General features: G+C 45.7%; 1 protein-coding gene across 2 annotated transcripts in view; it reads right to left on the bottom strand.

The window, feature by feature from the left end:
* The window catches only part of LOC116972096 (calcium uniporter regulatory subunit MCUb, mitochondrial-like), a 58,765-nt gene extending 45,885 nt beyond the window's left edge, over positions 1-12,880 (bottom strand). Inside the window, exon 1 of one of the 2 annotated variants that reach the window (XM_033019441.1) lies at positions 12,609-12,880. In XM_033019441.1, coding sequence (XP_032875332.1) covers positions 12,609-12,854 — 246 coding nt within the window. In that variant the 5' untranslated portion in view covers positions 12,855-12,880. The remainder of the gene's footprint in view (positions 1-12,608) is intronic. The other variant, XM_033019449.1, reaches the window with a different exon arrangement.
* Between the last annotated feature and the right edge of the window lie 300 nt (positions 12,881-13,180).

Raw genomic sequence — 13,180 nt, 5'->3', positions numbered from 1 at the left:
GGGCCCTTCAATCCGCCATGTTTGTGCTGAACATGATGCCACGTTAACCTACCCGATCTCCCGGTGGCTCAGCACTTCAACTCCCCCTCCCGTTCCAAATCCGACCTTTCTGTCCTGGACCACCTCCATGGCCAGAGTGAGGACCACCGTAAATTGGAGGAGCAGCACCTCATATTTCACTTGGGCAGTTTACACCCCAGAGGTATGAACATTGACTTCTCTAATTTCAAGTAGTCCCTGCTTTCCCCTCCTGCTCTCCCACAGCCCACTGTCTCTGCCTCTTCCTTTCTACTTCCCTCCCCCCCCATCCTCACGTCAGCCTGAAGGATGGTCTTGACCCGAAACGTTGCCTATTCCCGTCGCTGCATAGATGCTGTCTCACCCACTGCGGTTCTCCAGCATTTTTGTCCACCAAGTTAAACTGATCTCATTTAACTGTACATGATCCATATCCATCTATTCCTTCCATTTCCTTGTGCCTTTCTCATAGTCGCAATAATGACACTATCGTATCTGCCTCCACCACCACCGCTGACTGTGCTCCAAGCCCCCACCACTCTCTGAGCATACACCTGGCCTCGCACATCTCAATTAGACTTCCCCATCACCTTATAGCTTTGCCCTTAGTTTAGTTTAGAGATACAGCATGGAAACAGGCCCTTCGGCCCAACCGGTCCGCGCCGACCAGCGATCCCCGCACATTAACACCATCCTACACCCACAAGGGACAATTTTTACATTTACCAAGCCAATTAACCTACAAACCTGTATGTCTTTGGAGTGTGGGAGGAAACCGAAGTTCTCGGAGAAAACCCACGCAAGTCACAGGGAGAATGTACAAACTCCGTACAGACAGCTGCATTCTCTGTAAGTCACCAACTCTACTGCTGCGCCACTGTGACCGCCCTTGTTGTTGGGCATTTCCCCATTGGGAAAAAGGTTCTGACTATCTATCCTCTCTGGCTTCTGCCAAATGACACTGCAATCTCATTTACCCCCATTAAGTACCTCTCCCCAACATCCAGACCTATCCTTATTCAAAACAATCTTAAAACCTATGGATAGGAAGGAGGTGCAGATGCTGGTTTAAACCGAAGATAGACCCAAAAGCTGAAGTAGCTCAGCGGGTCAGGCAGCAACTCTGGAGAAAAGGAATAGCTCCAGGGATGCTGTCTGACCCGCTGAGTTACTCCAGCTTTATGTGTCTATCTGTGGTATAAACCTATGTATGGAGATGTGTTCACAAACCATAAACGAGATGAATAAAACGTTTATGGTGCAAAGAAAGACGGGATACCGCCTGGAACACAAAAGAATGCCTGTCACAGATGGAGAACAACAGGAGATTGAGCTGGAGGGATTAAAGTGGAAGTCAGATGGAGATTGAAGTGACATTCAATTGGAAGTCCCACATTGCGCTTGCAAACTGAACAGATGTTTTTACAATAGTCACAATCCTGATTTGGTTTCTCCAACAGAGAGAACTCATCATGAGTAATGAGTATGCAATGTTAAATTGAAAGAAATGCAAAAAAAAAAAATCATAGCTTCATCGGCAAAGGGTGAAGCAAAGACCTGAATTGTCTTTGGCTCTGGCACCACGACAACAAAAACAAGCTCAAGAACCAGTGTTTCATTGTCCTACGAGCACAAATCAGCCACGCGGACCAAATATTAAAAAGTGAACAATTTCAAATAATAGGCTATCTGAACAACCTTTGTGTCTTTCTCCTAGTTCTCCGTATCCACATATTTCCACCTCTTTGGAAAGGTATTGGTTATTCATTATCCGTTACCAGTTTTCGCCCGGCACCATCCAGCCTTTATGGTGCACTGTAATGGCTCGATTGTAATCATGTATTGTTTTTCTGCTGACTCGCTAGCACAGCTTTACACTGTACCTTGGTACACATAACAATAAACTAAACTGTAAACGGTAGCAAACTGGTAGTAAAGAAAGAAAACTCAATACTAACATTTATGTCAAGAGGGCTTGTGTTCACAAAAACAGGGATTTATTGCTGAGGCTCTATAAGAAGATGGTCAGGCCGCATTTGGAATATTATGAGCAATTTTGGGCACCATATCGGAGGAAGGTAGGATGTGCTGGCTCTGGAGAGGGTCCAGAGGAGGTTTACAAGAATGATCCCAGGAACCAGTAGGTTAACCTATGATGAGCGTTGATCGGCACTGGACCTGCACTCGCTGGAGTTTAGAAGAATGAAAGGGGACCTTTTTGAAACATACAGAATAGTGAAAGGCTTGGATAGAGCGGATGGGGAGAGGATGTTTCCACTAGTGGGAGAGTCCAGGGCTGGAGGTCATAACCTCAGAATTAAAGGACATTATTTTAGGAAGGCGATGAGGGGACATTTTTTTGGTCAGAGGGTGGTGAATCTGTGAAATTCATTGCCACATATGGCTGTGGAGGCCGAATCTGTGGATATTTTTAAGGCAGAGATAGATAAATTCTTGATTAGTACGTGTGTCAGGGGGTTATGACACTGTACCTAAAAAGGCAAGGATTACTTATCTTAATGACTACAGGCCTGTCGCACTGACCTCTGTAGTCATGAAGACGCTCGAAAGGTTTGTGCTGGCCAGGGTGAAAAATATCACAAACACCCTGCTGGACCCTCTGCAGTTTGCATATCGGGTCAATAGATCTGTGGATGATGCAGTCAACCTGGGCCTGCACTTCATCCTACAGCACCTAGACCGCCAGGGAACCTATGCGAGGATCCTGTTTGTTAATTTTAGCTCTGCATTCAACACCATTGTGCCAGAGCTACTACACTCCAAACTTTCCGAGTTGACTGTGCCTGAACCCCTCTGTCGGTGAATCACCAGCTTCCTGACAGACAGGAAGCAGCATGTGAGGCTGTGAAAGCACATCTCGGATGCGCAAACGCTCAGCATAGGAGCACCACAAGGCTGCGTACTCTCTCCTCTCCGCTACTCTCTCTACACCAACGACTGCACCTCCACAGACACCTCTGTCAAGCTTCTCAAGTTTGTGGACAACACAACCCTGAATGGACTGATCCAGGATGGGGAGGAATCTGCCTACAGACAGGAAGTGGCACAGCTGGCGTCCTGGTGCCGTCGCAACAACCCAGAGCTCAATGCTCTTAAGACAGTGGAATTGATTGTAGACTTTAGGAGAGCTCCCCCTCGCCTCACCCCACTCACCATCAACAACACCACAGTCACGTCTGTGGAGTCTTTTAAGTTTCTGGGAACCATCATCTCCAAGGACCTTAAGTGGGGGGCTACCATCGACTCCACTGTCAAAAAGGCACAACAGAGGATGTACTTCCTACGGCAGCTGAGGAAGCACAATCTGCCACAGGCAATGATGGTCCAATTCTACACGGCCATCGTAGAGTCTGTTCTCACCTTCTCCATCATGGTCTGGTTTGGCTCAGCCACCAAGCACGACACCTGGAGGCTGCAGCAAATCGTCCAATCAGCAGAGAAGGTTATTGGCTGCAACCTTCCCTCCATTGATGAACTGTACACTGCAAGGGCCAGGAAGCGAGCGGGCAACATCATCTCTGACCCCTCTCACCCTGGCCACAAACTCTTTGAATCACTACCCTCTGGAAGGCGGCTCTGGATTGTCAAAGCTGCCACAGCTAGACATAAAAACTGTTTTTATCCATGAGTAGTTGCTCTACTCAACAGCCAAAAATCTGTAGCCTCCCTTTGATCTGGTATTTTATTGGTTCACATGCTTGATCAATGGTGTTTTATCATTAATATTTTATTATTATTAATGTTTAGTGTTTTCTGAGTCATTCTTAACTGTCACTGTATGTCATGTTGGTACTTGTGGACGGCGCACCAAGGCAAATTCCTTGTATGTGAATACTTGGCCAATAAACAAACTTACTTATTTATGGGGAGAATGGGGAGAGATAGATTCGCCATGATTGAATAACGGAGTAGACTTGATGGGCCGAATGGCCTAATTCTATTCCTATCACTTACGACCTTATAAACACTATCTTTTTTCCTGCATTTGTTGCCTTTTGATTTTTAAATCATGTTCAAAAACTTGTAATTTCAAGTAGTTAAAATAATAGACATTTAAGAACAGAATTAGGGTTAAAGAGGGCAATTATTAAACAGTAGTTATAAACCATAAATTGACAGCCCTGCAAAAAGTGGATGCACTTTGATGATAAACCTGAGTTTGCCACGTCTGAAGGCACTTTGTTAGGAAAGTTTAGGGGACATTGAGAATGGGCAAGGAAACAGATTTTGTCCATTTTAATTAGCAGTGGAATTAAAATTAGAATTAAAGCCATATTACAAGTAGAGAAAATAGCAATGAGAATAATGAAAATAAAGATCACATTTTATTAAGCTCATTCATATTCTTCATCAACCATGCACATCTCCCAAAGTAACTAGTAACTAATATTGATCACTCATCTGATTCCAAGTGTGCCTCCACTTGGCTGACAAACCACCGAGGTATTGGACAGACAACCTGTCTATCAAATGACACAGGTATATTGACGTACTGTTTCAATTATCCACTCAAATGGGATACATTAAAGAGACATGAAAGCCTGGAAAATTGAAAATCGCAAATATTGTCAACATCTTTGCAAGTGGGTAAAGGGCGGCACGGTGGCGCAGTGGTAGAGTTGCTGCCTTACAGCGAATATAACGCCGGAGACCCGGGTTCGATCCCGACTATGGGTGCTATCTGTATGGATTTTGTACGTTCTCCCCGTGACCTGCATGGGTTTTCTCAGAGATCTTCGGTTTCCTCCCACATTCCAAAGACGTACAAGTATGTAGGTCAATTGGCTTGGTAAATGTAAAGATTGTCCCTAGTGTGTGTAGGATAGTGTTAATGTGCGGGGATCGCTGGTCGGCACGGACCCGGTGTGCAGAAGGGCCTGTTTCCATGTTGTATCTCTAAACTAAACTAAAATCAAGAGAACACGACCAAGAGGGTTCATTTGTCACATGCACTGGACAACAAGAACAACACATTTCTGACGTGCTGCAACTTTCCAGGAACATCAGATGCAACAATGATAATTATGTCATAAATTACCCATGAGGATATTGAGGAGAATGAAGGGATTTCACTGTGCAGTGTAGGCTGTGCTTCTGATGTTAGGGTTAATGTTGGGACCAGGTATAGTGAACGTTTTACTCCTTAGCCAAGCTGAACAAGATTTATTGTGGCAATGCTTGATGCTTGTACGGGATAGTGTAGTGGAAAAGTGTGCCAATTCACAGATCATTGAATCATGGTGATACCACCAACGTGACCAAGATCGCACTGAGCAGATGTAATTTTAGGTAGACAAAAATGCTGGAGAAACTCAGCAGGTGAGGCAGCATCTATGGAGCGAAGGAATAGGTGACGTTTTGGGTATATAATATTCATGTCCAGTAGCAGTCTTTCATCAAACAGCCAAAAGCACCATCTTGCCAATTTTCCTTCAAGTTTTCCGAGGAAGTTTAAATTTTATTTTGAAGGAATAAAAACAGTTGCCTGCAAAGTGTGGTTTCAATCCAATCCAATCCAACTTTATTTGTTAAGCACTTTAAGACAACCAATGTTGACCAAAGTGCTGTACAGAAGAAAAAACAAGACATCATAAACAGACAACATAACAGAACATAACATAACAGCTCACATAAGGCGCATAAATCACATATGAAATACAACAATAAATCAAAAGACATAAAACATGAGTAAAAATAATAGCCATGCAATAAGCAATCAAAATAAGAAACCAATCAAGCAAATAAAGTCGACATATTACTGGGTATCAAAGGCCACGGAGAAGAGATGGGTTTTAAGAAGAGATTTAAAACAGACAGAGAAGAGGCCTGTTTAATGTGGAGAGGCAGATCGTTCCATAATTTGGGTGCCGACACAGCAAAGGCATGGTCCCCTCTGAGCTTCCGCTTAGTTTTAGGCCCACTCAGGAGCAGCTGATTATCTGACCTGAGAGAGCGGGCGGGTGTATAAGGGTGTAGAAGCTCAGATAGGTAGGGCGGGGCAAGACCATTTATGGATTTAAAAGCAAATAAAATAATTTTAAAATGGATCCTAAACTGAATAGGCAACCAGTGGAGTGAGGCTAAAATGTGCGAAATGTGCTCATGTTTACGTGTGCCAGTTAAAAGACGTACAGCTGCATTCTGTACCATCTGGAGACGGGCGATGGAGGACCCACTAACCCCCACATACAGTGCATTGCAGTAATCCAGCCGAGTGGTAACAAAGGCGTGGATTACCGTCTCAAAGTGCTGCCTTGACAGAATTGGCTTTATTTTGGCCAGCTGCCTCAAATGGAAAAAGCTTGACTTCAGCCATTAAATAGCATCTGAAATCAAGTCCACAGCTGGAAACAAACATTGGGGTATCGTGTTCAGTTTTGGTCACCCTGCTTTGGGAAGGATATTGGTAAGCCAGAAAGAGTGCAGAGAAGATTTATGAAGATGTTAAGAATGTGAGCTACAGGGAGAGATTAGGCAGGCGAGGATTTTATACCTTGGAGCACAGGAGGCTGAGGGGTGATCTTGTAGAGGTGTATAAGATTATGAGGGCAGTAGATAGGGTAAATGAACAGTCTCTTACCCCGAGTAGGGGAATCAACAACCAGGGAACATGTGTTTGAGGAGAGAGGAGAAAGATTTAATAGGAACCCGAGGTGCAACATTTTTACACACAGGGTATGTGGAACAAGCTGTCAGAGGATGTAGTTGAGGCAGATACTATAATAACATTCAAAATACATTTGGACAGGTACATAGATAGGAAAAATTTACAGGGAAATTAGTGGGCAGGTGGGACTAGTGTAGATGGGGCATCTTGGTTGAGCCGAAGGGTCTGTTTCTGTGCTGTGTGACTCTATGACTCTCTAACACAATAATTAGTTCTTCAGTCAAATACTAAACAATAAAATATGTCCTACTTGCGAGTAGCTACGAATATAATCCAGACGGAATAGGTGAGGGTGTCAGAGAAACTGGGAAAGAGACATCTTAATAAAACTGGCCTATTGTGCCCAACCAAGGCTGGAACCATGTTGTCACTGGAACACAAACTGGCACTGATAGTGAGAGGTCAAACTACTTTAACATTGGGAGAAGAATCAGTAAACAGCAGATAAGACTCAAAATTAAATCAGAAGGTGAGAAATATAAACAATAGAAAGATTAGGAACATTCCAAAAACTCTTAGAATCAGACTTCTGGAAAATAGTAAAAGTGATGAATTAAATATTGAAGTACATGTTTGCATGCGTATAGGCACAAAGGATCGTGAATCCCTTGCAATGGTGGAGGCAAAACACAATACGTCCAGGAATAGATTTTAATATTCTCAGTTATTGAGTAATCAGGAATGATGGAGAAGGAAAAAGATAAGCAAGGAGCAATTGAGGAAAATATGGTTCTAAACAAAAAGGATATTAAATGACTCTAAGATTGATTCTTAGTCAGTCTGAAGAAGGGTCTTGCCCCAAAATGTCACAAAATCCTTCTCTCCTGAGATGCTGCCTGTCCCGCTGAGTTACTCCAGCATTTTGTGTCTATCGTCGATTTAAACCAGCATCTGCAGTTCTTTCCTACGCACTAAGATTGAATCTATTTGTGTTTGAGTTGAGGAACAGTGGGAATAATTAATAACATTACTGTGTTGGCGCTAAAGAGTGCATAAGAAAGCGATTAGCAGATACGTGAGCAAATTACAAAGGTGTTGATCTAAAACTAGATCCAGACAGCACACGAGGTCAACATCAAACCCGGGTCTCTGGCGTGTTAGGCAGCAACTCTACCGCTGTGCCACCGTGCCTTGTGTGAAGTATCCATGAGGCAGCAGCTCGATCAGCTCGGCCACTGTGCCTTGTACCACTTCTGACTCGTTTCCACAAACAAACAACACTAGCTAGCTGGTAACTCTTTAATACTCATGAAATTTTATTTAATGTATTTGCTGCCTGTATCCTATGTGATTTTAAACATGTCTTTCAAATATCCTCTTAATCCCAGCTTCTGCAATTCATTCACAAAATTACAATTCCTCTTCTGTGAGCCATTGCAGCATATGACTTTCGTAACCTCTTAAGCCACATCCTTGCTAAAATGCATGGCCAGTATCAGACCAAGAACTCCTGGACCAGTGCGTTTATAAAAGTGCTTTTGGTGACTTCCTGGCCTTTTACACTCTCTCAATTTAAAGATCTTGTAATCCTATGTTAGCTGCTTCGGTAATCAATACTGTTATCAATAATGTCCTATGATGTCTGTGCCGAACTGTGATGAAGAGACAACTTACTAAAGATGACAAGGTGATGACAGAGAAAATAGAAGAAAATATATATTCCTTTCTGAAATGGACAGATAGCTAAAGATTTGTGTAGGAAGGAACTGCAGTTGCTGGTTTAAACCGAAGATAGACACAAAAAGCTGGAGTAACTCAGCGGGTCAGGCAGCATCTCTGGAGAAAAGGAATAGGTGACGTTTTGGGTCGAGACCCTTCTTCAGATAGCTAAAGATTGTTAGTGCTAGTACAATGCAGACAATCATATGGTGTGATGGGTGGCAGAAACATAGAAAATAGGTGAACGAGTAGGCCATTTGGCCCTTCGAGCCATATGATCATGGCTGACCATCCAAAATCAGTACCCCATTCCTGCTTTCTCCCCAAACCCCTTGATTATGTTCATATGAGCAACATCTAACTCTCTCTTGAATACGTCAAGAGAGAGAACACATGATGTGGGACTATGCAAGTACTATGCAGACAATCACACTGATCCCTCCCAACAACCCTGCAATTTCCTTCCTTTCTGATAATTATCTAACTCCCTTTTGAACTTTATAATTGAATCTACACCACTGCTGATCTCAGGAGCATGCTGCAGATCTTAAACATTCCCTGCACAAGGCTTTTCCTCATGTCACATCCGGGTCTTCCGCCTGGCACCATCATGTCACTTAACACTTCCACTAGTGGTCTCCCCATTTGACTCCACACTTCACAATTTTGAATGGCACCATCAGATCACCTTGCAATCTCCCCCATTCCAGGATATCCATTTTCCATGCACTTATTTGAAATCCCTCATTCCTGAAACGTCACCCATTCCTTCTCTCCAGTCTGCCTGTCCCGCTGAGTTACTCCAGCATTTTGTGTCTATCATTTTAGTACATTTCTTTTGCACTAACTCAGAAGGCTTTATATGTTTGCTTAAGGAGGGCACCTAGATATTGACATAATATTCCTATTGTGGGGTGGAAGATTGCAACCTTCACGTGGTCCGCCCTGTTTCGACTAATGCAATCAACTAGACGTGCACAAACAGAAGATCAAATAGAACAAGTTGTCCTACAACTTTAAGCTGTGCATGCCACACGAAAGAAGATTCCTATTGTGACTAAAGCCCCCCTTGCATTCCCTCTCTCTCCGTCCCTCCCTCACCCAAGTCGCACCAGCTTCTCGTTCTCACTTAGGAAACAACTAACAATGGCCTGCTCCTTTATCATTGTTACTTTTTTGCCTATCTTTCATTCATGTATTCTATATCTCTCTGCATCACCGTCTATTCCTCTCGTTTCACTTTCCACTGACCAATCTCATAAACATTTTTTAATCCACTCTCTCACTCTGCTCTGCCGCTTTCATTGAATTCCACACATATGCCTGCAAGGTAAAGATTTTCCTCAGAGTTTTCAAGACGTGAAATGTTTTACCAGAAGCTAATTTCAAAAATAGGGGGGTAGGGTTTTTTTGGGGAAAAAATGGGTAAAGAACTTAAAACAGCCAATGGCAAAAAGCTAGGAAGTGAAATGAAAGACGACTTTTTCCAAAAATCCCAACACAGGGAAGGTGAGCTGAATAGCATTTCCTAACGCTGCAATATTCTAGTTCTGTGAAATGTCTGGTTGCATTAATACAAACAACGACACTGGGCTTTTGTGTACTGAACCCCATTTACCAATGTACGGCATGACTAATTTGAACCATCTAATACGATGCCACATAAGCAATCACCAGAACAGGGTGATTTCAACACTGATCAACACTGATTTCCGAATCATGCCTGCGACTAAACACGTTATTATTTTTTTTAAATATATATGGACACATTTTCTGCACATCCAACAGAATCCAGCTATTACTCATATAATTATGGGCTTCATCCTCTTTCTCTGATAGCAACGTCCAACAAAACGATAAATCATCAGTCCCTGGTCCATTTTAAAGATTCTAAAGCACATTTTTCAATTTCAATTTTTGCATAGATCTGCAAACATCAAAATAATCTAATCTGATAGTGGAAGGTTGCCTCACGGCCTGTGACTAGTGGTGTGCCTCAGGCTTCGGTGCTGGGCCCGTTACTGTTTGTCATCTATATCAATGTTTTGGATAAGAACATACACGGCAAGATTAGCAAGTTTGCAGATGATACAAAAGTAGGTGGTTTTTTAATAGATAGTGAAGATGGTTGTGAAAAATTGTAGCAGGATCTTGATCAGTTGGCCAGGTGGGCAGGGGAATGGTTGATGGAATTGAATACAGAGAAATGAGAGGTGTTGCATTTTTGGAAGTCTAACATGGGCAGGACCTATACAATGAATGGTAGGGCTCTGGGGAGTGTTGTAGAGCAGAGGGATCTAGGAATTCAGGTGCATGGTTCCTTGAAGGTGGAGTCACAGGTGGATTTGGTGGTCAAAAAGACATTTGGCACATTGGCCTTTTTCATTCAGAGTATCGAGTATAGAAGTTGGGAGGTCATGTTGTATTTGTATAAGACATTGATGAGGAGCATTTAGAGTTTTGTGTTCAGTTCTGGGCACCGTGTTATAGGAAAGATGTTGTCAAGCTGGAAAGGGTACAGAGAAGTTTTACAAGGATGTTGTCAGGACCTGAGGGTTTGAGCTATTGGGAGTGGTTGAGTAGGCTGGGACTATATTCCTTGGAGCACAGGAGGATGAGAGGAGGTGATCTTATTGAGGCGTATAAAAATTATGAGAAGAATAGATCGGATAAATGCACAAAGTATGTTGCCCAGAGTAGGTGAATCGAGGACCTGAGGACATAGGTTTGAGGTGAAGGGGAAAAGATTTAATAGGAATCTGAGGGGTAACTTTTTCACACAAAGGGTGGCGGGAGAAATGAAACAAGCTGACAGAGGAATTCAGGCAGGAATTTCCCCAATATTTAAGAAACAGTTAAGACAGGTACATGGATAGGACAGGTCTGGAGGGATATGGACCAAACGTGGGCAGGTGGGACGAGTGTAGTTGGGACATGTTGGCCGGTGGGGGCAAGTTGGGCTGAAGGGCCTGTTTCCACACTGTATCACTCTATGAAAACAAAATAATTTAATTGTAAAAAAATGTACTTTTCTCCCTTCTGATCTGCAAAAACCAAATGATAAACTCACCACCATGCTGCTATACTTGCACTGGTGCTCTTTGAGAAGCTGCCTGTTCAAGTGGAATGCAAACAGGATGCCCAGTTCTCACTGTAAAAGAGTTCTCTCTACATGCAGCCTGCTGTGCTCCCAGAGCTGTGTATTGCTGACACACATCAGTTGCTTTCAAGTGGGGAATACTTTTACACTAGCCGACAATATGCAAAGGGTGGTCGGTGTTCCCAAGGGAAGGGTGTCCATGTACCCGAGGGAGGGAGTGTTCGTGTACCACATGGTGGGGTATCCGTGTACGCGAGTGTCCGTGTACCAGTGGGATGTGTACCCGAGGGAAGGTCCGTATTCCTGAGGGAGGGTCCATGTACCCAAGGGTCCGTGTACCTGGCGGGGGGGGGAGGGGTCTGTGTACCAGGGGGAGGGTCCGTGTACCTGAGGGTATCTGTACACCAGGAGGGTCCGTGTACCTGGGGGAGGGTCTGTGCACCCGGGGGAAGGGGTGTCCGTGTACGAGAGGGGGCGTGTACGAGAGGGGGTCCGTACCCCGGTCTGTGTGTGGTGCCCGTGTACCGGGGGAGGGTCTGTGTACTAGGGGGAGGGTCCATGTACCCAAGTGTATCCGTGTACCAGGGGGAGGGCCCGTGTACCTGAGGGTATCTGTGTACCAGGAGGGTCTGTGTACCTGAGGGAGAGTCTGTACACCAGGGGGAGGGCCCGTGTACCCGAGGGTATCTGTGTACCAGGAGGGTCTGTACACCAGGGGGAGGGTCTGTGTACCTGAGGGAGAGTCTGTACACCAGGGGGAGGGTCTGTGTACCCGAGGGTATCTGTGTACCAGGAGGGTCTGTACACCAGGGGGAGGGTCTGTGTACCTGAGGGAGAGTCTGTACACCAGGGGGAGGGTCTGTACACCAGGGGGAGGGTCTGTACACCAGGGGGAGGGTCTGTACACCAGGGGGAGGGTCTGTGTACCTGAGGGAGAGTCTGTACACCAGGGGGAGAGTCTGTACACCAGGGGGAGGGCCTGTGTACCCGGTGGCGTGGTGTCCGTGTACCAGATGTACCCGAGGGTCTGTACACCCGGGGAAGGTGTGTCAGTGTACCAGAGGGGGTCCGTGTACCCGGGGGATGGGCCCGTGTACCCGGGGGATGGGCCCGTGTACCCGGGGGATGGGCCCGTGTACTCACCGCCGGTGTGGGCGCCGCCCGCAGGAGGTTGGCGGTGAGCGGGAACAGCGGCCTGAGGCAGCTCCGGCTCCACAACATCGTCCACCCGACAGCCGCGACCCGGCCCGGCCCGGGGAGAGAAGGAAGGAAGGAGAGGGCGAGGAGGGAGGAGCGGCCGCCGTCTCCCGGCGCCCAGGACCCGCCCACGGTGTGTCTGTCTGTGGGAGACACACAGCGCCAGCGCCGCCGCCCACAGTCACACCTCATCTCAACCTGTCATCTCAACCTGTCCTCCCTCCCTCTCCCTCCCTCCCTCTCCCTCCCTCCCTCTCCCTCTCCCACCTCCTCTCCCCTCTCCTCTCCCACCTCCTCCTCCTCTCCCTCTCCCTCTCCTCTCCCCCCTCCTCCCTCCTCCTCCTCCTCTCCCGTCCTCTCTCCTCCTCTCCTCTCTATCCGTTTACTCTCTCCTCTCCTCTCCCCTCCTCTCCCCTCCTCTCCTCTCTCTCTATCCCTCCACTCTCCCCGCCCTCTCTCTACCCCCCTCTCTCTCTACCCCCCTCTCTCTCTACCCCCTCTCTCTCTCTACCTCCCTC

The sequence above is a fragment of the Amblyraja radiata genome, chromosome 1, assembly GCF_010909765.2.
Source record: "Amblyraja radiata isolate CabotCenter1 chromosome 1, sAmbRad1.1.pri, whole genome shotgun sequence".
Lineage (NCBI taxonomy): Eukaryota > Metazoa > Chordata > Chondrichthyes > Rajiformes > Rajidae > Amblyraja > Amblyraja radiata.
This window is presented reverse-complemented; position numbering and strand designations above follow the sequence as displayed.